General features: G+C 40.9%; 1 protein-coding gene across 1 annotated transcript; it reads left to right on the forward strand.

The window, feature by feature from the left end:
* Positions 1-1,046: 1,046 nt before the first annotated feature.
* c18h16orf89 (chromosome 18 C16orf89 homolog) lies at positions 1,047-23,069 on the forward strand. The gene is made up of 8 exons (XM_033644844.2): positions 1,047-1,320; positions 8,586-8,738; positions 10,107-10,257; positions 14,992-15,109; positions 18,634-18,796; positions 20,546-20,650; positions 21,023-21,112; positions 22,786-23,069. The coding sequence occupies exons 1-8, from the start codon at positions 1,143-1,145 to the stop codon at positions 22,887-22,889; spliced, it is 1,062 nt and encodes a 353-aa protein (XP_033500735.1). The 5' UTR covers positions 1,047-1,142; the 3' UTR covers positions 22,890-23,069.
* The last annotated feature ends 41 nt before the right edge of the window (positions 23,070-23,110 follow it).

A 23,110-nucleotide genomic window follows, 5' to 3' on the forward strand; every position in this document is an offset into this window, starting at 1 on the left:
CCTGTTAACTTCTTTTTTGGGGGCGTTATTTCAGACTTCTACTGTCCCCACAGCTTTAAAAAATAAGGGGGTTATCATTACAACTAGATTGTTGTGCAAAACCTGCAGCACTGCAGACTGGAAAAACTGCAGTAAAACACATATTTGATCTGATAATGGAAAACAGATTTTGATGATTTGTGATGCCAGTTTTGGTCACTACATTATTTGTAAACTGCAATACTGCTATATTTCTCTGCACAAATAGACAACTGTATGATTAAATTATGACCCAGAAAGCAGCAAGAAAATTAACATGTAATGAAATATAAATGATGTGGTGGCCCTCTAAAAGAATGCAACATACATCACTTTATCTTTCATAAAACATTAAGGAGTAAGGGTGTTAATGTAGCCCAAGACTTGCAGTGGTGGATTTTAACTGTGTACATCCAGTACTGTACTTAAGTACAGTTTTGAGGTACTACTTAAGCATCTTTAATTTTCTGCTTTTATTCCATTACATCTCAGAGGCAAGTATACTTTTCCCCCCAGTATCTGACAACATTAGTTACTAGTTACTTTGGACTCCTCTAATGTTGAGATTATTATAAAATATAAATTATGATGTTTCATCGTAAGCTAAATAAGATATTAAGATGCAGTATATAATTATATTCTACTAACCTAATATAGGCCTATATTATTCTGAAATGGGCAGCTCTACTTAATGAGCACTTACATTTTCTGGTAATTTTAGTATATTTTCATGCTAATAGCCTGTTTATTAACTATAAAGGTACTTAACTAAGTTTTTGAGTGCAACATTTTTACTTGCAACAGAGAAGGCTGTTTCTGTACAGTGGAATTGCTGCTTTACTAAAGTAACCTAAAAGATCTGAGGCTACCTCTTTCACCTTGTAAGGACTGGTTTTGGGCTACTTGGAGGTTGTATCATGGGGTGAAAGTGTGTGCTACAAATATGCAAATAAAATTAGGCTACTTTAAAGTTGGGATTTCATAACAGCCCTTCTGACGTCACGGCTGTTTCCTCCCCTAGCCTCCTCACTTTCCTCCCCCTCCTGTTCGAGGAGAGACAGCCTGTTTTCTGAAGGAGAGGAACTGTCCCGGAGCCTCCAGACTGGGATTGTCCGAGTGAGAACATGCGGGCAGCGGGGCACCAGCTGGCCGCTGTGCTGGCTCTGTTTGCCGCAGTGTTCGGGTCGCGGGCGGAGGTGATCGATGACATCTTGAACAGCCTTTCCAGGGGAGCATCCTTCCTGGAGCGGCAACATGAGCACATCAACCTGGACGGGGTGGTCGGCTTCCTTATGCTGCAAGGTACGTCAACACGTCCTGTGCTAGAAAAGCTGCAGGAAACATCTGGAAAATATCTGTGTTTTTGTTTATTTGGCCCGTGTGGGTTCGGATAAGGTGGGTCACTTTTTTTGGCAAAAGGCACTACTACTAATAAGTAAACTATTCTGTGGTGAAATGGTACTACACTGCCCAATATAGGGGAAATTTTAGGGGAATCATAGCCTATTGTTTAAAAGTTGAAGACTGTCAACCCTAACAGACACACTTTTGTCCCTAATTTGAGTTATTAAGCTGTAGAGGGATATAAAGTGCTTTTACAGCAAAGACAATACAGTGACATTTTAAACAATTCAATACGTTTTTTTTCTAAAAACACTAAATTGTGTTTTATTATAAGCATTTTGTTATATGTTTGCATTTTGTTTAATTAATGATGAACATTTGCCAATCAGTAAATACATCTACATTACAGCAGAATTTAGTTGTAATAATGCTACAGCTTAGTTTCTTAAATAAGAATACACCACATTATAATAATGTGCTATCTATCTATCTATCTATCTATCTATCTATCTAATATCATTGAGTTACTATTCCCATAAAGTCAACAGGTTCAAAGTTCAAGTCTGGTGGTGACCGAGATTTTGTAATTCTGGGGGTCAGATGAGCAAACTCTCAAAACAGTTTAGTGTTTAAATGTCTCAACACCTGCTTATTTCAAAGGCATTTCATTAATTCTTTATTCTGTTTTTTTGCTGTTTTTTTAATTGAAATATCTGTCATCGAACTTTGTGACCTCATGTAAGAAGTGCTATATTTATTTACAGTTGTGCTAGCAGCTCTGTGAAGCAGTACTAAGGTTCAGTGGTGCTTTGAAGTAAAAGCCAACATTAGAATGCTAACACGCTCACAATGACAGTGCTAACATGCTGATGTTTAGCCTTTACAGTCTTTATCAAAGTTATTACAATTCATCCTGAGGGGAACATGAATGTGTGAACCACATTTCATCACAACCCATTCAATAGTTGTTGAGGTATTTCACAAAAAAATATAAATGTGAATCTCATGGTGGCACTAGAGGAAAACCCAGAGGATCACCAAAGTCAGCAGGGTTCATCCCCCTGGGAGCATAAATGTGTGTAATAAATTTCAGCCAAATAGCATGGAAATACGCCCAGTAGATTTTGAGATATGTTGAGGCCTTGAAGTGTTGAACAAAGTGAAGAGTGGACTGACATGGTTGCCAGTGGGCAATGGAGCTGCCCAAAAATCAATATTAATTCAATGTTGTTATTTCAACGTTGCTAAAGCAAATAATTAATAATAATAATAATAAATTTATTTATATAGCACCTTTAAAAACAAAAGTTTACAAAGTGCTTTGACGAACAAAGCAAACACAGGATATCTATAGCAACAGAGAGTCAAAACAGTGAGGACAAACAGCAAAATTGAGTTAAGCAAAACACAGACAGAATGATAAAGACAGAATGATAGGACAGAATGTTAAAAGAGATAAGAACAATAAAGGCAACAATAAATATTTCTAAATATTAGAAACAAACGAATAGAAGGATAAAAAGACAACATTGCATAATGACAATAGAATAACGAAGAATAAACAATTAAAAGGAATAGAATAAAATAAATTAAAAGAATAAACAAAAAGAATAAATAAAAAGACGACATCACATAAAGGCAAGTCTATAAAAATGGGTTTTAAGAAGAGATTTAAAAGATGTTACTGATTCTGCAAGCATTATCTCCTCAGGCAGGTCGTTCCAAAGTCGAGGGGCCCTGATGGAAAAGGCGCGGTCGCCTTTAGATTTAAGTCTCGACTTTGGAACGGCCAGGAGGGCCCTGCCCGAGGATCTAAGGCTGCGTACTGGCTCATATGGGGTCAACGTTTCTGCTATGTAACTTGGGGACAGACCCAGACGGGCTTTAAAAGTGATCAGTAAAATCTTAAAATCAATTCTAAAACGCACAGGGAGCCAATGGAGGGAAGCCAGGATTGGGGTGATGTGATGCCATCTGTTAAAACCAGTAAGAAGCCTAGCTGCTGCGTTCTGGACCAGTTGGAGGTGGGAGAGTGATTTATGGTTTATGCCAGAGAGGAGTGAGTTACAGTAATCGAGTCTGGAGAAGATGAATGCGTGGATTATTTTTTCTAAGTCAGAATGTGGGAGCATGGGTTTGATTTTGGAGATAGTTCTTAACTGATGGAAACAGGACTGGACAACTTTATTGATATGAGGTTGGAAGTTGAGGTCTGGATCGAATATTACTCCTAAGTTTCTGGCTGCGGATTTGATGTTAACGGACAGGGGACCAAGGCTATTTTCAATGGGACTGGTGGAGTTTGGGGGAGTGAACAGTATGATTTTGGATTTGGAGTTATTGAGTTGAAGAAAGTTTTGGGCCATCCAACAGTCAATAAAGTTTTTTTTTTTTTCTCCTACTTGTCTGCATTGGTCTTCATAGCTTAGCGCCACTAAAGGGTGTAAGCTTCTTGTGAAGATTGATGCACTGTTAATCTTGCAGTCAAGTATTTTATACCCATACTGTGCGTGGTTGTGACCGTCACCCACCCTCCCTGGAGACTAGCCTAACAGTCTTTATTGGAAAAACTTCCTAATATGAGTCAGAGAGGGCCGTGATACACCAAAGTGTGTCAAGGGGAAAGTAAGGAAACAAGCAAGGGGGAGGGGGCAGGTGCTTAAGTCCTGAGTTATATAGTGACAGTGCATGCGGAGAAGGAGGAAAAACAAACAAACAAATAAACAAACAAATAAAAAAAAAACAGGGGAGAAACAGGCAGTGTAGCTGATGTATTGTGGCCTTGAGGTGGTTGTGCTCCATGCAGATTATCAAAAATAAACATATACATGTCTACTATACTGTACTGAAAAACAAAAACAAAAGAGAAGTCTACACTGAACACCAAAAATGTGAGAGTCTTGGTGGAGGGGGAAAGCCCGATTGTAGAGAAGAGTTGCCAGCGCGGTGTGGTAGGTTTGAGAGGCAAGTGGGCCCCTTTGGAGTGATCCCATCGGTTCTTTGCGATGCGTCACGGAGCTGAAGTATCGAACATGCATGCGTGTATTTGAACCCTCCCAATGTGTTTATGAAAACCATCACCAGGGTCCAGGGCCAGCCCTGCGGGGGAAGGGGGGCGGTATGGCACCCCAAGACCGCAGGAGCGCCCAGACCCCAAGACCAAGGAGCCGCAGAGGCCGCAGGACACCACACAGGCCCAAGGACCCAGGGCGGCAATGGCCGGCACCCCCAGAGAGCCAGAGACACACCCCAGACAGGCAGGGCAGGAGGGCCCGCCCACCCACCGCCCGACGCGGACCGCCCCCCCCCCCCCAACCCAGCCACACCACCATGATGTAAATGGGCTCCCTGGCTCCAGCCCTCAGCCCAGGAGGGCCGGACCCCACGAGCCACGCCATGCGTATCTACAGTGTGTGTAAACCCACCACCCCCCCCTTACTATGATTCTCCGTTCCCTGACGGAGAAACATTAACCCTACACCGTGAATGTGAATGTGAGTGCCCACAAGTGTGATGTGGTGCATTAAAATTGAGGGACATAGGAGACAGGTGGGGGCAAGGCTGATGGCTACAGCACACTGCTGTCCTGCAGCCCGTGCAGCCATAGGCACCTGGAACCTGTTCCCATCTGTCCCGCAAGATGTAGGTGTATGTGGTGCTTTAAAATTGGAGAACAGATAAGGATGGGCCGGGCGGCAGCATGGAGGGCTACCGGACACCACTGTCCCATAGCCTGCCCCGTCATGAAGCCCCCCAATCCATCAGTGGTCTGCACCTCGAAGAGTGAGTGTATGTGGTGCATTAAAACTGTGGAATGTGTGGTGAGTGAACTAAATGTGGTTTAGGAGGCCAGGCCAGTGTAGGCCCGGCCCGAGGGCTGGAGGGATGGATGGGAGGGGCTAGAAGGTGGCGCCAACCAGACCCCGGCGCCGCGAGGCCCCCAGCGCCCATGGACAGCGGGCCAGGCGGGCCCCAAGGAAACCCAACGGGCCCCCACCCAACCCCGCCCCCCAAGCAACTGCAGCGTCAGGCCCCTGCAATGGTCCCGACCTGGGCCACACTGCCCGCAGCCAATCGACCCCCAGCAGAAGGACGAGGCGCGCCACCAGGGTGCACGGACGACGGGCCCCACCCAGCCCCCCCGAACCCCGAAGCACAGGAGCACAGGCCAACCTGCAACCCCGCCAGTACCCCTCCAGACCTCCACAGACCCAAAGCCGGACCCCCAGCCCATCCGACCCGCCCCCTACCGCCGGCCGCACACCAACGGGCAGGCCCACACTGCGCAGCACCAGAACACCCCCCGCGGGCAGCACCCAGACCCCACACCAGGCCCCCCAACCTGGGGGAGGACCCCGGGCCCGCCCGAGGCCGGGAGAGAGGAGCAGGGAGGGACGGGGAGAGGGGGGAGGGAGGAGGGAGGGGGAAGGGCAGGAGCAGAGCGAAGCGGGGGGTGGGAGGAGGAGCCCACCCACCCCGCACCACCAGGGGCGGAAACAGCCCCCCAGGGGGGACCGGCCACGCCGCCCCAGGCCCGGGGAGCACGAGGAGACCCCGCCCCCCCCAGGCACACAGGGCGAGCAGTCCAGACGCACCTGCCCCCAGAGGAAACTGCCCGGCCCCGCGATCCCCCACAGAGCCAGGGAGCAGGCCCGGATTCAAGGGGAAGAAGGTGCACCTAACACATGCTTAAGACCTTGAGTTCTGATGAACCGCTGTGGTATATTGTGGTGAGAGAGATAGAGGGATTAGGAGTTACATCATTAACAGAAACACGTTACATATTACACAACAGTCTTTCTTGAGTTGTAATATTTATATGTACAGGTGGCATATGCTCACAGGCTGAGTGGCACTATACAGACACGTTTAGTGAGTGAATAAATGGTGACCATTTTTCTGTAAAGTATGTTAATTGGTTTCTGTGGCCAGCAGATATTTTCTCCAGCGAAATATGTTCTACAAGGAGATTCAGCCAATGGTTGATGTCTGTTTATCTTTCCAATTGACTAGGATTGTTTTCTTGGCGATGGCGAGAGCAACAGTCGATATCGTTGAGACAGTCTAATACAGCAGCTAGGCTTCTTGGGTCATCCGGTCTCAGCGGGAGGTATATCTGTGCGTCGTCCACATAGCAATGGAAAGACACGTTGTGGTGGCAGATGATCTGACCGAGCGGAAGCATATAAATAGAAAATAAAATTGGACCTAAAATTGAACCTTGCGGTACACCACAGGTAATCTGAGTTTTCGAGGATGTGTAATTACCTATGGTGACCGCAAAAGTTCTATCTAAAAGGTAGGAATAAAACCAGCTAAGTGCAGTGCAATTATCAACACTTATTCAATATTATTTAGCGTTGAACAATAAAAATTTTAATTTTGATGGTATTTCAATATTGAGTCAGTGACCTTGCCGCCTGGGATTAAACTTTCTGTTTAAAGCAGAAATACCTAATTATACCTTTCTTAAGTATATCTTAACCAGATGTTTAAATACAGGTATAAACTCCTCAAACTCCTCCTACTCACCCATAAAGCCCTCCATAACCAGGCCCCCTCTTACCTCACAGACCTACTCCACCCTTACACCCCTTCCTGCAGCCTCCGCTCTTCCAATGCCAATCTTCTCACCGTCCCCAAGACCAAGCACAGAACCTGGGGGGCCAGAGCCTTCTCCGCTGCTGCCCCCACCCTCTGGAACTCCCTCCCAAAACACATCCGTGACTGCACTGACCTCCCATCATTCAAATCACTACTCAAAACTCACCTGTTCCGTTCTGCTTTTAATATTTAGCTACTTTTTTATTCATTTATTTATTTATTTGTTTTTCACTCCCATTGCTATTCCTCTTTGTCTTCGATGTCTTTTGCTGTAAATTGCTTTTTGATGTGTTTTTAACCTATTCTGTAAAGTGACTTTGAGAACTTTGGAAAGCGCTTTATAAATAAAATGTATTATCATTGTTATTATTATTATTATTATTATTATAATAAGCCAAATATACTTAGACTTTTTGTATACTTGTTGGTATAAGCCATGTACTCTTGGTAAGTGCATAAACTACATAAAAAGCAAACTGAAAGCATACTCTTTCATTATTAGTTAATAAAGTATACTAATAGCACACTTGAATAAAGTTCTTTTTTGTAAGCGAATCCATCCAATATTTGTTGAGATTTTTCAACCTGGACTGGCAGACAGAGCGACACCCATACAGCAAAGCAGCTTGCATAGTTAAAAACACACAGGACATGACCTCAGTGAGCGCGTTTACATGCACACTAATAAACCGATCATTGTCTGATTTCTGGAGTTACCTGACTATTCAAGTGGTCATGTAAACAGCATAATCCGATAGGCTTTATCAGATAAAAGCCATTATCTGATTATGAGAAATCAGATAAACACACCTAGCTTTTTCCCCAATAGTCAGATTATTTGATGCATGTATACCCTTTAATCTGGTTTCTTTCGGGTTTTGCTATTTTATACTCCCACTCCCACATTTTAGAGGGAAATATTGTACTTTCTACCCCACTACGTTAATCTGACAGCTTTTGTTTCCTTTCAGATAAAGATTTTACATAAAATAATATATTTTTATATTCTCAGTGTTTAAATTGTCACTTTTATTTTATCTTACTTATATGTTATGCACTTTGTGTGACAAGTTTATATACAATACACTTGTATATTGCACTTTGCAGTACTTTTACTCCGAATCTACCCAAAGTATGTAAAATTGGCTCCACACTGATAAACTACACATTAGAATGCTCTCACATGTATTTGTTAATGATAAAAACAAACAGTACTGTAAGAATATAAGCTGTCAGCATGATGAGCGCTTTATTTTGCAAATACTATATGACTTGCATACTTTTCGAGATTTTTCAAGGATATGAGTACCTACTGTAACAGGAAGTTTGAGTTTTATGTCATGTACTTGAGGAGAAATTCAACTGAAGGACTGAATCATGTAAACCAGGTTTTTCTGATTATCAGATTACTGAAGTGCACGTAAACGCGTCAAATCGGATTATTACCATTACCTGATTATTCCCAGTTATCTGATTATTGTGTGCATGTAATCGTGCTCAGTGTTAAGTTTTAATAAATTGCCTGCGATTTCCATTTGCATACAGACGGACACTATTTTTGCAAAGAATGCATTTTCTCTTTGACCCACTGATCCTGATTCTGCTGTTTTGTGTCTCAGCTGAGCTGAAGGAGGCAGTTCGGACGTGGCCTCACAGCGACCCGATCAGCTGGGCTCAGAGAACCCGCGCAGTCGCTCTGGTCAGACGTCTTGATCAGAGCTTCAACAAGGCCATTGCCGCCCTGCAGCAGAATGACCCCAAATACTACAGAGGTGAGAAAGACTTCATTTTCCAGAAATCCTGTGGTGTTTGATCAAATGTAACCAGACAAGCACACAAACCCTTTGGTCAATAAAAGACCTGCAGTTATAACTTAAAACAGGTAAAACCCACTGTCATGCATGAAAAACTGCCAGCTCAGGAGGCCTCTGTTGTTAATAAAATAAAATGTTAATACATGTGAATGAGCTTTAGTAAGTAATGATAATGTTGAACTAGAAAATTTCTAAAAAAAAAAAAAAAAAAAAAAGACTGCTTGCCTGATACTTGGTGTGCATTTCAATGCTAATACTACCAGTATTAAGTAAGCTGTATCTTTCAGGTTCATGAGACACATCATGTTACCTGTGTGTCAGTCAGAAAGAGAAAATACAACGGTTGAGCAAAGGCCACTGTCACAATAGCTATATACAGTACATGATAACATTATTTCAATCAGGAACACTTTTGTCTAAGATAATCTATGTCCATTTACAGTATTATATTTGGCCGGATGGCTCTGTTCTGGGGACTCTATGCCTTTCCTTGGGTCTACACTAAAAGCGTAAGGTGGAGAGAGCACACCTCTCCGCCATTCCACGTCCTTACATGGAAAGCCTAAAGCAGAGAGAGCAAACCTTCCTGCCCTTCCAGCCAGCATCAATGACAAACAGAAATGACACTGATAAGTCAGACACAACATGAAAAGGAGGAGCTGGAGTGGAGGCCGGTTGCAAAGCAGCTTGCAGAGGAAGCAGCAACAGTAGACACGTCGCAGTTTAAATAGGGCACCCTGAATGAGATTTGCCAATTGGTTACATAGGAAGGAATCATGTGATCTATCAGCTGACTCCCTTCCATCAATTAGCTGCTCCATCAGTAGCAGATGTAGCAGAGATGTGAGACAAGCTTGACATTGTGTCCTGCCTGACCTAACGCTATGCTCAATTAGTAACACCTGTGTAGAACTACCTTAAAGCTGCTGTTTGACATGTCCTGCAAGGAGAGACTAAAACAGCCACATTAAAAATGGCTCTGAGAGGAGCCTCAGAAGCTGAGGACAGACAGCCAAAGTGACTGTTTGATATTAATGTTTATCAGGAGCTCACTGAGATCAATGTCTTTTTTACAGCATCTATTTTAATGCACAGACAAAAGATGCAATCATGGAAATCCAAATGATTCCATCCAAAATATAAATTTTCCCCCTTTGGGTATTAATGAGGACAGAGGAAGGTCACACTCAATGACAAGAAGTCACTTTATGCAAGAAGACAAAACAATAATTTCAGTTAGACTGTAAATGATCATTAATACATAGTTTATGATAGTTAAGAACAGGTTTATACCTCAGTGAGAATCCCCTCCTGTGTGTCATGCAGAGTTTGAGCCCCTGCTGTCGTGGAGTTTCTGGTTGATTCCTCAGGAGTGGAGCTCCACAGATTCCAGCCTGGTGTATCCCTCTACCATGACCACCGAGTGTTACGATGAGCAGCTCAGCGACAAATGTCTGACCCTGCTGCTGGGAACCTGGTACGAACACATTTTAACAAACACCTGACATAGCATGACTTTATTTCACCACAAGCAATCTCAGGGAGACTGAGGTTCACAACCCGTTTGCCAAACACAGTCAGAGCCTGTGTCTTTTGATCACGACTACAGTCTTTTACTGACCTTAACCAGATGTAAACCATGGATCAGAAAATAATTTACAGTATTCATTTGACTTACTAAAGTCTCTTTAAACAGTGTCCACTGTCCAGCTGCTAAAAATGTGGACAAGAGGAACTCTGAGAAAATATAAATGTTGATTCTTGGTAGCTCTCAGTTATTAATGTGCCCTTGAACAGCACAGAAAATCTATACCAGGGGTGGCCAAAACTACGTCCCAGGGCCAACTGCGGCCATTTTTAAATGGCTGAGGCAATTTTTAAAAAATAGATCTCAACATGGCTTGTGCATACTTGTAATAAATTGCACTTCATGTACATTTCACGGCTTAGTTAAAACACGATGGCCAACATCTTTAATAACTAGGCTATTACAAGCAAACCCTGCTATTGCACTTATTCATTTGAACACTGGATTGTGCTACTTTACCTACAATGATTTATTACTAGTCAAAAAACATTTACCTCAGTAAACAATGCGGCGTACCAGTAAAGATGACTGACTGACTGATGTATTTTATTTCAGTCATTTCAATCATTGCACATTACAATCTTTGCATATTATCTTTGCATTATAGTACACATCAGACTTATACTCTTTTTTTTATTTTTATTTTTTTAAATAAATAGGCTACCGTAGATTGAAAAGGAAAAGGCTGAAGCTGTACAGCTTTTTTGTGCCTTCCCTTAAAGGGCCAGTGTGTAATATTTAGCATGGTTCATTGTCAAATCTGAATCTGAATCTGAATATTCTACCCATTAATATGTTTATACAAGTGTATAATCGCTACAAAATAAAATTCGTTTGGTTTTCATAGCCTTAAAATTATGCTTTTATATATATATATATATATATATATATATAGCAAGGGCCTTGCTTTAGAGAGGTCGCCATCTCGCGCCGCCATGTATGTACGGCAGCCTGAGCGGACAATCCAGCCAGCCAGAGAACACGTTTCGCGTGTATAAATAAACCAACGAAGACAGCGGAAGGAAGGAAGAAGGAGGAGGAAACAGCAGAGAGTGTTAGTAGTTCGTCGATGGAGAGTAGTGAAAAGTTTTTTTAGTTATAAAGTTTGTGAATGGACCACACTTACCACGCAACAGGAGAGAATGAACCTGAACCGTTATCTGTGAGGAAAAGAAGACACAACTTCACTCCTTGTGATGCACTCTCTGTGGCGCTTTTGCTCCTGATGATATATCTCCCCAGCGATGGGAGCACCGAATCCCATTCTGTGCAGCAAAATGGGAGCGGAGGATTCAGCCTCTCTTCTCGCCCGCTCAGCATCCAACACATGGAGTTCCTCATCTGTATACTCCGGCTCAAACAGGTATGGCTCTGGATCTGTGTCCGCTACAAAAAACTCTTCAAAATCGCATTCAAAGTCGTCCATTGCAGCTACTATAGTCCAGAGATATTGCTAGGCTAAATAAACAGCTGAGTTTTGTTTACAGGTTACGTCTGTGCCTGCTCACCGGTGTATCCCTCCGCGGATCACAGCGCAGGACGTACTGAAAATTTATAGGATAGCAGTAACTTTACTCCTATGTACCCTGCTGATTGGATTCAGTACAGCTAAAACCACTGTTTATTACTGAACAGTACAGGTTACTGTTGGCCGTAACTACGCCAAAACAACCAACAAACAACAACTTAGCTGTAACTCCAACTGTGCACTCCTGCTCTCTCCTCCAGCTCGCTCATACACACACCAGCAAGCGCACTCACACAGCTCTCATCCCCGTCACACTCGCAACCCGCCCCCCTACCTATACTCATTCAATCCCAAACATGCCATTAACTCACAGAACATTGACATTATAACAGAACATTTACTGCAGGGTCACTACAATATTGTAGCGTAAGCTGTCAGTCAGTGTGCGGGCTGGAGATTGGTGGAGCAGAGAGGGGAGGGCTGCCCCGCTGGGTACTGTAAGTGAGTATGTGTGTATGAAGTGTGTGTGTTACGCTAGAAGAGTCAGAGTTTGGGACGGAGTCTTTTACGTGCTACCCCCTGGAGTGTTACCGGAGTTTTTTGAGTGCTCAAATAAACGGGCCTTTTCCCCAAACGCTACTCTGGTCTCCTGCTCGTGAGTGATTCATTACAATATCGTAACATGGTTTAGATTTCTAAATAAATATTCACCTCGTCGCTAGATAGACCTACTCCTGAAAAACTCGTGTCTGTGCAAGGCTTTTTGTCCCTACGAAGCCACCGTCATTTACCCGACGGGAGGAGTGAGCGAGTGAGCCCTGCAATCTAGAATTTGACCACTGGTGTCACTGTTTTCAACGGTTTTCAACCCATTTTACACACTGGCCCTTTAATCCATCCCATCAATAAATGATTGCAAGAATGGTAACACCAACAAGGAGGAAAAAAACAACAGAAAAAAACAAAAAAAACAAAACGGAAATGTATCCATCAAGAAAACGAATAGTCAATAATTAACAAATGAAACATAGATAAGAGTCACAATACACATTATGTATCCGATCGTGCACCAATTTTACTATACTTTTCAAGTAGAATATATTTAAACTTCTTTATAAACTGAAAGATGTTCTTACTTTTTTTTCAGTTTGTCCTGTAAACTATTCCATAACTTCACCCCAGTGACGGAAATACACATACTTTTAAGAGTTGTACGAACTTTAGGTTGTCGGAAAATAAATTCACCTCTTAAATCATATTGCCTATCTCTGCCAACAATCATTTTTTGTAGTTTACTAGGGAGTAAATAATTTCTTGCCTTATATACTACCTGTGCTGTTTTAAGATCCACTATGTCAGGGAACTTTAATACCCTTAATTTAGAAAACAGTATATTGGTGTGATGGTTGAACCCTACGTTATTTACAATTCTTATTGCCTTTTTCTGCATAGTAATAATAGGTTGTAGGTTGCTTTTGTATGTGTTTCCCCACATCTCAGCACAACATGTCAGGTATGGTAAAATGAGGGTACAGTACAGTGTGTGCAATGTTTTGTGGTTTAATATGTGTCTGATCTTACCTAAAATGCCAGTACTCCTTGCCATCTTCAACCTGACATGGTCTATATGGGTTTTCCAGTTAAGTTTGTGATCTATTTTCACTCCCAGAAAAGTATAATCATAAACTCTTTCAAGGCTAAAGCTGTCTATACTTACTTCTACCTGTATGTTAGGGTGAACTGGTCTGTTTCCAAATAAAATAAACCTTGATTTATTAACATTCAGAGAAAGTTTGTTGTTATCAAACTTTCAAGCTATTGGGGGATGTCACAACTGAACTAGGGAAATCCCCCAATAGCTGTTGTAAGTGCTCGCCAGAACAGAACATATTAGTGTCATCAGCAAAAATGACAAATTTAAGAATATTACAGACATTAACTAAATCGTTTATGTATAATATAAATAATTTTGGACCAAGTATTGATCCCTGTGGGACGCCACAAGTGATATCTAAGCATGCCGACCTATACTCACCCAACTGCACAAATTGTTGTCTATTTTCAATATAGCTTTTTACCCAACTAAGCCCCACCCCCCAATACCATACCGTTCCAACTTTTCTAATATAATTTCGTGATTTATTGTATCAAATGCTTTCTTTAGTGCCAGTGAAGTGGATCTGTTGCTTCTAAAGCCATATTGGCTATATATTAATAAATTGTGTTTATCTATGAAACTGTCCAACCTTGCAACAAATAATTTTTCTAGGATGGAAAATACAGGAATAGTTTTTGTAGTATGTTAGCACACCAATAAACCACTGCAATGTCAAACATTAAACTGTTTAGTAGTGTTGCATAGTAATTTGAAGGGAAAAGGAATTTTCTAGGGCAACTGGGCTTTTTTTGGTCTAGAAACAGATTATTTTGCCATGTAACTGGTGGTTGAAAACTATGCATTTACTATTGTTTGGGCATTGACTCCTTATACTTTTCTGTAAATGCCCCACAATCAAAATAGTTTGGTCTATACAGTCAGCACAGTTTCAAGATAGGCACCCAAGATTAGTGTCACCAATTCAGGACCTTTGACCTTTTAGATATAAAATCATTTTATCTTATTAGACATTTGTGTGAAACTTTGTCATAACTAGCGTATGAATTGAGTTACGGCCAGAAGCATGTTTTGTGAGGTCATAGTGACATCTGACCACCAACCTTGAATCAGTTCATCACTGGGTCGGTGTGGATATTTGTGCCAAATATGAGGAAATTCTCTCAAGGCCTTATTGAGATATCACATTCACGAGAATGAGATGTGAGGTCACAGTGACCTTCGGACACCAAAATTTAATCAGTTCATTGTTGAATCTAAATGGACATTTGTGCCAAATTAGAAGAAATTCTGTATCATTGTTTTTGAGATATTGCATTCATTAAGAGGTTACAGTGACCTTGACCTCTGACCACTAAAACCTTAGCACTTCTCTGAATCCAAGTGGATGTTTTGACAAATTTTAAGAAATTCACTCAAGGCGAAGCATTACAAAAACAGTATTTCAAGTATGTTATGAGTTACACTTAATATTCTCTGAAAAGCACATGAGGGGTTGTGTTTTAGTCCTAGACAAACTGATGTGTGTCTGTCTGATCAGGAAAATGAACGGGACACCCTGCATCGTCACCAAACCATGTCGGGACACCATGACCCGCTTTGGCTGTCCACACTACTCTCTGTCCCACCAGCTGCTCTACTTCATGATTGGAAAAATGGTGAGATGTTTAAATGATTCACCCCAAAATTATTCAATCACTGAAAAGGATTTGTAACCACAGCTTTAGGAAAACATATATAAGATAATTTTTTGGCTAGACAAATGATGATGTCATGGATGTTAAAATATTCAGTGAGAGAAACTTTTCTTGCAGGTGATTAAAAACTTCAGGAACAAGCCTGTATTAATATTGACTAATCATGCTGTGATGCTTTAGATTCTGTTTGAGTGAAAATATATCTACCTATGCATTTAGATTTTTTGCTCACTGGAAAAATGAAACTGCTACACTCCAGCTTCTAAGCCACAACAAAGTTAAAAGGGTCAAAGTATTTGTTTGATTATTAGATAGAGATTCACTTTTTCATTTTTTTTTTTTTTTGCTGAGAGCCAGCCTAATGCCTATGGCACCAGAGCTAGGAGGTGATTAGATAAGCTTAGCATAAAGACTGGAAGCAACTAACCTACCAACACTTCCAAAGCTCACTGATTAAAGGTACCCTGTAAAGTTTTTTTGTAAACTGTTAAAGGCGCTGTATGTAAGAATGTGGAGAAAAACGGTTACTGCACTCAAATTCAAAATACTGCTGCAAGTCATGTCCGCCACCCCTCCCCTATAGATTCGAGGTTGCTGGACAGCGGCATGCTGGAGATTGATTTGTTTGCCCACGGGCAGCTGCCGTGGCAGGGCTGCGTCGCCACGTCCTTGATCTTCAGTTTTCCAGTGGACCGTTCGAGCAAGTCCGGCTTCTCTGCTGCTAACGCTGCTGCCGGGATGCAGCTGAGGAAAAGCCGGCTGCTCATGCTCTTATACAGTCTATGCTCATGCTATGTACTGGGACACTGCTAATGCTGCTTGCCATGCTGCTGTAGCTCAGTCGTAACTGTAACTGATGCTGAGACTCTACTGACTGTGTGACTGGTAGACGGTGGTGGGTGGCGCAACAAGCCAAAACATAAACATGATTTGCGGACTGCAAAATCTTTTTTTAAATGTGAATATTCTGGCTGTACTATTGTTGTCGGTGAGATCAGTATGTTATATGAACATTATTCCTTAGTCTCTGTGACATATTAGGAGGATTCTACGACTATTTGCTTTAGATTTCTTACATATAGCTCCTTTAAAGCAGGGGTGTCAAACTCATTTTAGAGATAATGGGCCAAATACAGCCCAATAAGATCTTAAGTGGGCTGTACCAGTAAGGAAGTAGTGAAGTAGTAGTGTAAGGAAGTACAAGTACATTCTGAAGACATCCATCCATTGACAAAACAGAAAATGAACAGCCTGAGATGTCAGAAAAAAAATAAAAATAAGTGCTTTTTCAACAATAGGTCACAGTTTTTCCACATTCAGTCAGTCTACTACTCACTGTCATTACAAGTGCATTGGTCCATACATTTCTACTCCTCTGTAGTAATCTTGGCATCACAACACTAAACTAAGTAGAACCAGGTGAAGTTATTACGTACATGACAAAACAGTTACCAGAGATGGGACCAAGTCACACATGTGCAAGTCTCAAGTAAGTCTCAAGTCTTAACCTTCAAGTCTCAAGCAAGTCCCAAGTCATTTTTTCTTGGGCAAGTCAAGTCAAGTCAAGTCACAGGTTATGTCAAGTCAAGTCAAGTCCTGTAATAGGTCAAGTCAAGTCCAAGTCAAGTCACCTTATTATTGTAATTTTACCTGGAGAATCTGATCTTAGCTATATATACACCTCATTGACTCAGCTGTTAACCCAAATCAACTTCATATGCTGTTTTTAACTAAAAGTTACTTCATTTTAAAATCTTATTTATTTCATGTACTGTTTTAACATATTTATTCCATTTTAAATTATATTTACTTACTTTGCTAAGTTTTAAACCCATATTTATGTCACGATCTGTTTTTAAGGAATATCTACTTTGTTTACTAGTGTTTTAGCATGTAATAATTACTCAATTTTAAAACCATTACTTCATTTAGTCCATCTCAAACAGTATTCGCTCAACTTTACAACTAACTCAACAGTTACTTGGGTTACTCAGTTTTAACCAAATTTTAGGTGACTTCATTGCTGCAATGTTTACTTTGCAGGGACGACCCCCATGCGCGCGCGAGGGGGCCGAGTCAAGTCTCAAGTCTTTTATTTTTTGTCAAGTCAAGTCACAAGTCATCAAAACAGCGTCTCAAGTCGACTCGAGTCCAAGTCACAATGACTCAAGTCCCCATCTCTGACATTTACAAATCTAAAGTTCTGGCAGTGCCATAGCCACAGGGTTCCACCAATACAGTGTCTGTTACAGCTGCTGATTGACATTAGTGTGCACTATGTTCAGTATCTTTACATATGATCACAATAAGTACTCACTGATTTTACAGAGAACCGTAGCAGCATTGAACATGAAGTAAGTTGCTCACTGTTTAACTTGCTCCTACAACCTGTCACCTCTTAGCCTTGACAAGTGCTTCACTATTTGGTGTGCAAAGTCATCCAGTTGGCCGCATTGGACTCTTTGGCAAGTTAAAGTTATGTTGACATTGTGTGAATCCTTGAGGCCAAAACACACACGGAATGTATTTACTTACATCCGTGTTTGCTCAGAGACGGTTTGGTAATGAGACGCCCATGCTAGATTCTTTTCCTGTATCTCATGGGTTTTATTACTGCTCCTTTAGGAGACTAGCATCAGGTCCTGAGTTTACTGACTCTAATATGAAGTGCATGTGAGCACAGATTATGACCACTTATTTCACCCCATAGTCACTGAAGTAAATACTGGGCCCTCTTTTTAGAAGCCAAACATCTTCCAAACATTCCGAAACTAAAGCAGCATTTTTCAGACAGACACATCAGGAGAAAATAACTTCGTTGGAGACATGTCTCTGTCTCAGCAACACACTCTTGAGAGATCTGATATGATCTCGTACTCGGCTGTTATCACATATTTAGCTTGTAGATAAAAACAAATGGCAAAATGAGGAGCAAACATTAAATTTGTCCTGTATGTAGTGTTGTATTGTTTTAAATGTGCTTTCAAAACAAAGAGGGGGGATGGGGGAGAGAGACGGCTGTGCGCTCTTAGGAGACAGGAAGTGTATACCACTTCATACCATTGGCGCGAAATATGTCAACTTTTGTAATAGAGCATTTTTTGGTTTGCTGGCTCACAGTCCTCTTCATTGCCTTTTCATGTTATCGCCACCAACTATCAGTCAGTCGCATAGCATAAAGGGACTCATTCTTAAAAAAATGCTCTGCAGGGCTGCAAGTGGTGAAGAACCACACCACGTACCTTTAGCCAGACAACAAAACAAAGTGAAGGACATTCAAACTAACAGTGCCCTAAAGGAAAGGAACATCTTTTTATACATACCGGTAGCTACCTCTGAAAATACCTGCACAATGCGCGGAATTCTCAGCAGATGCTAAGATTGAAACACATCAGTAAATTAGCAGGAATAAGCAGAATCATTGTTTTATAACCTCGACTCTACTAAATTTCAGAGACACTGACTGATTTGTGTTTCCCTCTCAGAGAGGCTGCACCAACCTGCTGAAAGGCGACACTCGAGCAACCCGAGCCAACATGACTGAACGCAGCTACGAGAAGATCTTTTGCTCTAACATGATGAAGACCAACCAGGACATCATCAGAGACGGTCTGACCGAGCAGACGGTGGACATCTTCATTGAAAACAGTGAGTTTTAAACAGGTTTCTCTCTTTGGGCTTTAATCTTCTTTTCTATCTTATCTAATAATTTATACTGGTTCCAAAATACATATATTTGCATAATATGTCTGGTAATTTTCATGCTTTACAAAAGTTTAAAAAAGACTTCCACCTCTGTTGGTTCATAAAACCCTTTGGAAAATCTAATAGCAATGTCTTGGTACATGTAACTATTGTTAATCAGATAGGGCTGTAACTAAATATTATTCTGACTGTCCATTAATTCTTCAGTTATAGTCTTGATCAATTAATTGCTTTGTTGATTAAATGCCAAAAAAATTCGAAAAAATGCTGAATGCAAATTTCTTAGAGCCAAAGATGAAGTCTTCAAATGTCTTGTTTTGTCCTACCAACAGTCCAGAACCCAAAAGATTTTCAGTTTTCTGTGATACAACACAGAAAAAAGCAGGAAATTATCCCATTAGAGATGCTGGAAGCAGAGAATATTTGGCATTGTTGATTAAAGCATGAGTGAAAGTATGAACTGATTATCAAGATAGTTCACGTCTGGTTGACAGACTAATCCGGAACACCCTCATACATTACTTCTTCCCAAATTCTTTGTATAAATACTGACCCTTTCCTTTCTTGCCTTTACATTTAGCTTCTCTCTGCTGTGTTTAATTTTTCTTTGCAAGGATTTTTCAAGTTTGACCTTTTCTAACAAATTGTACAAGGGATGGAAAACAGCCAAAGTCAACCTATGGGACAAAAATATTTTTAGTAACTTCCAGTGGAAATTGACTTAAAGGTCTAGTGTGTAGGATTCATTAGCATCTAGTGGTGAGGTGCAGACCTGAAACATGTGCCTAGCGTGTAGGAGAACTACAGTGGCTGATTTGAAAAAAGGAAATGGGAATGGCCTTATCAAGAGCCAGTGTTTGGTTTGTCTGTTCTGTGCTACTGTAGAAAGAACATGGGTTAGTTCAGGCAGGACATGATATCAAGCTCAGCTCACATTTCAGCTACATCAGCTGATTTCAAACAGCCAATCAACTGATGGAGCAGCTGATTGATGGAAGGGAGTCAGCTGATAGGTCACATGATTCCTTTCTATGCAACCAATTGGCAAATCTCATTCAGGGCGCCCTATCTAAACTGCTGTAGACTGCCTTCTGTTGCTGCTTCTTCTGCAAGCTGCTTTGCAACCTGCCTCCACCCCAGCTCCTCCTTTTCAGGCTGTGTCTGACTTATAAATTTAATTTCTGTTTGTCACTGATGCTGCTCTGTTCTGGTCTGGGGGTCTTTGCTGCTGCTCTCCCCGCCTTAGGCTTTCCATGTGGATGCATGGAAGGGCAGGGAGGTTTGCTCTCTCTGTCTCAGGCTTTCCTCATTTGCACATGGAAGGGCAGAGAGGTGTGCTCTCTCCACACCTTTGGCTTTCCACGTAGGTGTGTGGAAGAGGCTTTCTGTGTAGTAGAAATACCACATATAATACTACAAATGGAAATAAAGTTTTCTTTGTCTAAAGTGTTCCCGACTAAACGATTCTTATTTTCAGGTTGATTTTTGACCACTGAAAACATAGTAATGAATATTATATACAATATCTGCCAAAACATGCCCCTAAATCCTACACACTGGACCTTTAAACTTTCTTGATTCATGTCCAGAAAATTGCTGAAAGAAAGGAATCTGCACTGTGATCAAATGTAAATGTCATTAAGATTGAACAATGTTTTGACTGACTTGAGTTCCTCTGCTCTCCATCAACAGTCCTGATTTGTGGATTGGCTGGCTTCTCTGACTTCTACAATGCTGATTGGCTGCAGCATATCCTCAGGCTGCAGGATGAGGAAGTGGGCTGCTTTGGGAGAGACAGTGAGTGTTTTTTTTACAGCAATTTAGTCGTAAAAATGACCTTGCCTTGTATCGATGCTTCACTCTCAAACTGTGTTCAGACTAATGCACATCTGGATTTTTTTCTTTTCGGTCTGTTTAGATCAGAGGTGATAATCTTCTTCCTAGCTTGTCTATTTATAGATACATGAGCTCCAAAACACATCTAATGTGGTTCATGTTTTTTTTTATCACACGTAAACCAAAAAAAAGTGTTTTACCAGGTGGCGTAAATGTAGACTTATTTGTTATTTAGCAGTCTGAGCACTCTGTTAACAGCCTGAACCAGAATACGATTATTAGCTGGATAAAATGGATTAAGAGTTTATCTCCTCTGCTGTGTTTTTTTCTCAGAGAGCATCATCTCTCAGATCATCGGAGACGAGCTGCTGGAACAGCTGCAGCCTCACAGGAGAGTAAAGAGGAGGGAGAAAATACTTCCAGGTCAGTTTGTGACTGATGAATCTAATATAATTTATAAGTCTGTCATCACACAGAGAGCTTTCACTGCTGAGAATCACAGTGTGTATCAACACTTTTGCTCCTGTATAATATTTTGGGACCCAATCACATACCAGTGCTCTCTTTTCCCCAGAATTTGAGTTTCACCTGTATCTCCATATTTAAAATCACTATACCACAAATGCAAATTTTTTTTATGTAACTTGAGGCAACTGGTAACTCACAGCAGAAGCAATGAATTTGACAGGACCTTAACCACAGACAAAAATATATGGTTGTTTGTAGTACTGAATGTACTCTTGAAACTATTTCTCTTCATTTATTTTATTGTCTTTTGTAATGTTTTATGTTTTTCATTTTTTTATTTGGTGTATTGTTTATGGAACAAAGTCTTACAGAGTCAAAACAAATATCCCCACAGGGACATTCAAGTGTATTTTAATCAAAGCTGCCAAAAACATGCAAGTGTCCTAGTTAGTGTCAGCAAGTTGTGCAAAAATAACAAATGAATGAATGCTGAAGATGGACAGGAGTCAGTGAGCGTGTTTACATGCACACTAATAAACCGATCATTATCTGATTTCTGGAGTTACCTGACTATTCAAGTGGTCATGTAAACAGCATAATCCGATAGGCTTTATCAGATAAAAGCCATTATCTGATTATGAGAAATCAGATAAACACACCTAGCTTTTTCCCCAATAGTCAGATTATTCGGTGCATGTATACCCTTTAATCTGGTTTCTTTCGGGTTTTGCTATTTTATACTCCCACTCCACTACATTTTAGAGGGAAATATTGTACTTTCTACTCCACTACGTTATTCTGACAGCTTTTGTTTCCTTTCAGATAAAGATTTTACATAAAATAATATATTTTTATATTCTCGGTGTTTAAATTGTCACTTTTATTTTATCTTTATGCAGTTGTGACAAGTTTATATACAATACACTCGTATATTGCACTTTGCAGTACTTTTACTCCGAATCTACCCAAAGTATGTAAAATTGGCTCCACATTGATAAACTACACATTAGAATGCTCTCACATGTATTTGTTAGTGATAAAAACAAACAGTACTGTAAGAATATAAAAGCTGTCAGCATGATGAGTGCTTTTTTTTTTGCAAATATATGACTTGCATACTTTTCAAGGTTTTTCAAGGATATGAGTACCTACTGTAACAGGAAGTTTGAGTTTTATGTCATGTACTTGGGGAGAAATCCAACTGAAGGACTGAATTATGTAAACCAGGTTTTTCTGATTATCAGAGTACTGAAGTGCATGTAAACGCGTCAAATCGGATTATTACCATTACCTGATTATTCCCAGTTATCTGATTATTGTGCACATGTAACCATGCTCAGTGATTGCTGTTGCTGTGAGATGGGTTAGTTTGAATCAAGGTATTATAGCTCCTGTTTCTTCAATTCCAATTTTCCCTATTTTCTTTTAACTCCTCCATGGTTTGCACTTCTCTTTTTTCACTATCTGTACTATTACTTTTGAAAGCAGAGGTCCTTTTACTGCTAATACTTGTTGACTTTCAGCTAAGTAAAATTTTAAATGCAGAATTGTGACTTGTAAAGAATGTATTGGAGCATTTTATGACTGTGGTTTCTCTCTTCCTCCTCTGTTTCTGTCTCATCTCTCAGATGGCTGTTCCAGTCATATGACAGCAGTGGCTGTTGGTGCTCTGGGAGGATACCTTAACTACTACCTGACAGAACAGGACATAACAAAGAGGCCACTCTCCTGAACGTCCCGACCACCACCCACCCTCTTCGTGGGTGCATTGACACGAGCAAAATGTTGTAGATCATCAGACAGAGGTGCTCTTCACGGTTCGACTCCCGACACAATGTTACTTTATGAACATAAGTCGTAAGATGATGAAAATGCTTAATAAAACGCTGGAATGTGGGTGCTTGGCACAAAATGGAGATTTTCCTTCTACCTTTTTTTCTATATTGTATTCTA

This window comes from Epinephelus lanceolatus, chromosome 18 (assembly GCF_041903045.1).
Source record: "Epinephelus lanceolatus isolate andai-2023 chromosome 18, ASM4190304v1, whole genome shotgun sequence".
Classification (NCBI taxonomy): domain Eukaryota; kingdom Metazoa; phylum Chordata; class Actinopteri; order Perciformes; family Serranidae; genus Epinephelus; species Epinephelus lanceolatus.

What these genes read in the sequence shown, in the direction of transcription:
- c18h16orf89 (XM_033644844.2), top strand. Translation starts at nt 1,143, where the DNA reads ATGCGGGCAGCGGGGCACCAGCTGGCCGCTGTGCTGGCTCTGTTTGCC. An exon ending in CGGCTTCCTTATGCTGCAAG is followed by an intron (nt 1,321 to 8,585) that starts GTACGTCAACAC and finishes TTTGTGTCTCAG; the next exon opens with CTGAGCTGAAGGAGGCAGTT. An exon ending in GGACATCTTCATTGAAAACA is followed by an intron (nt 18,797 to 20,545) that starts GTGAGTTTTAAA and finishes CTCCATCAACAG; the next exon opens with TCCTGATTTGTGGATTGGCT.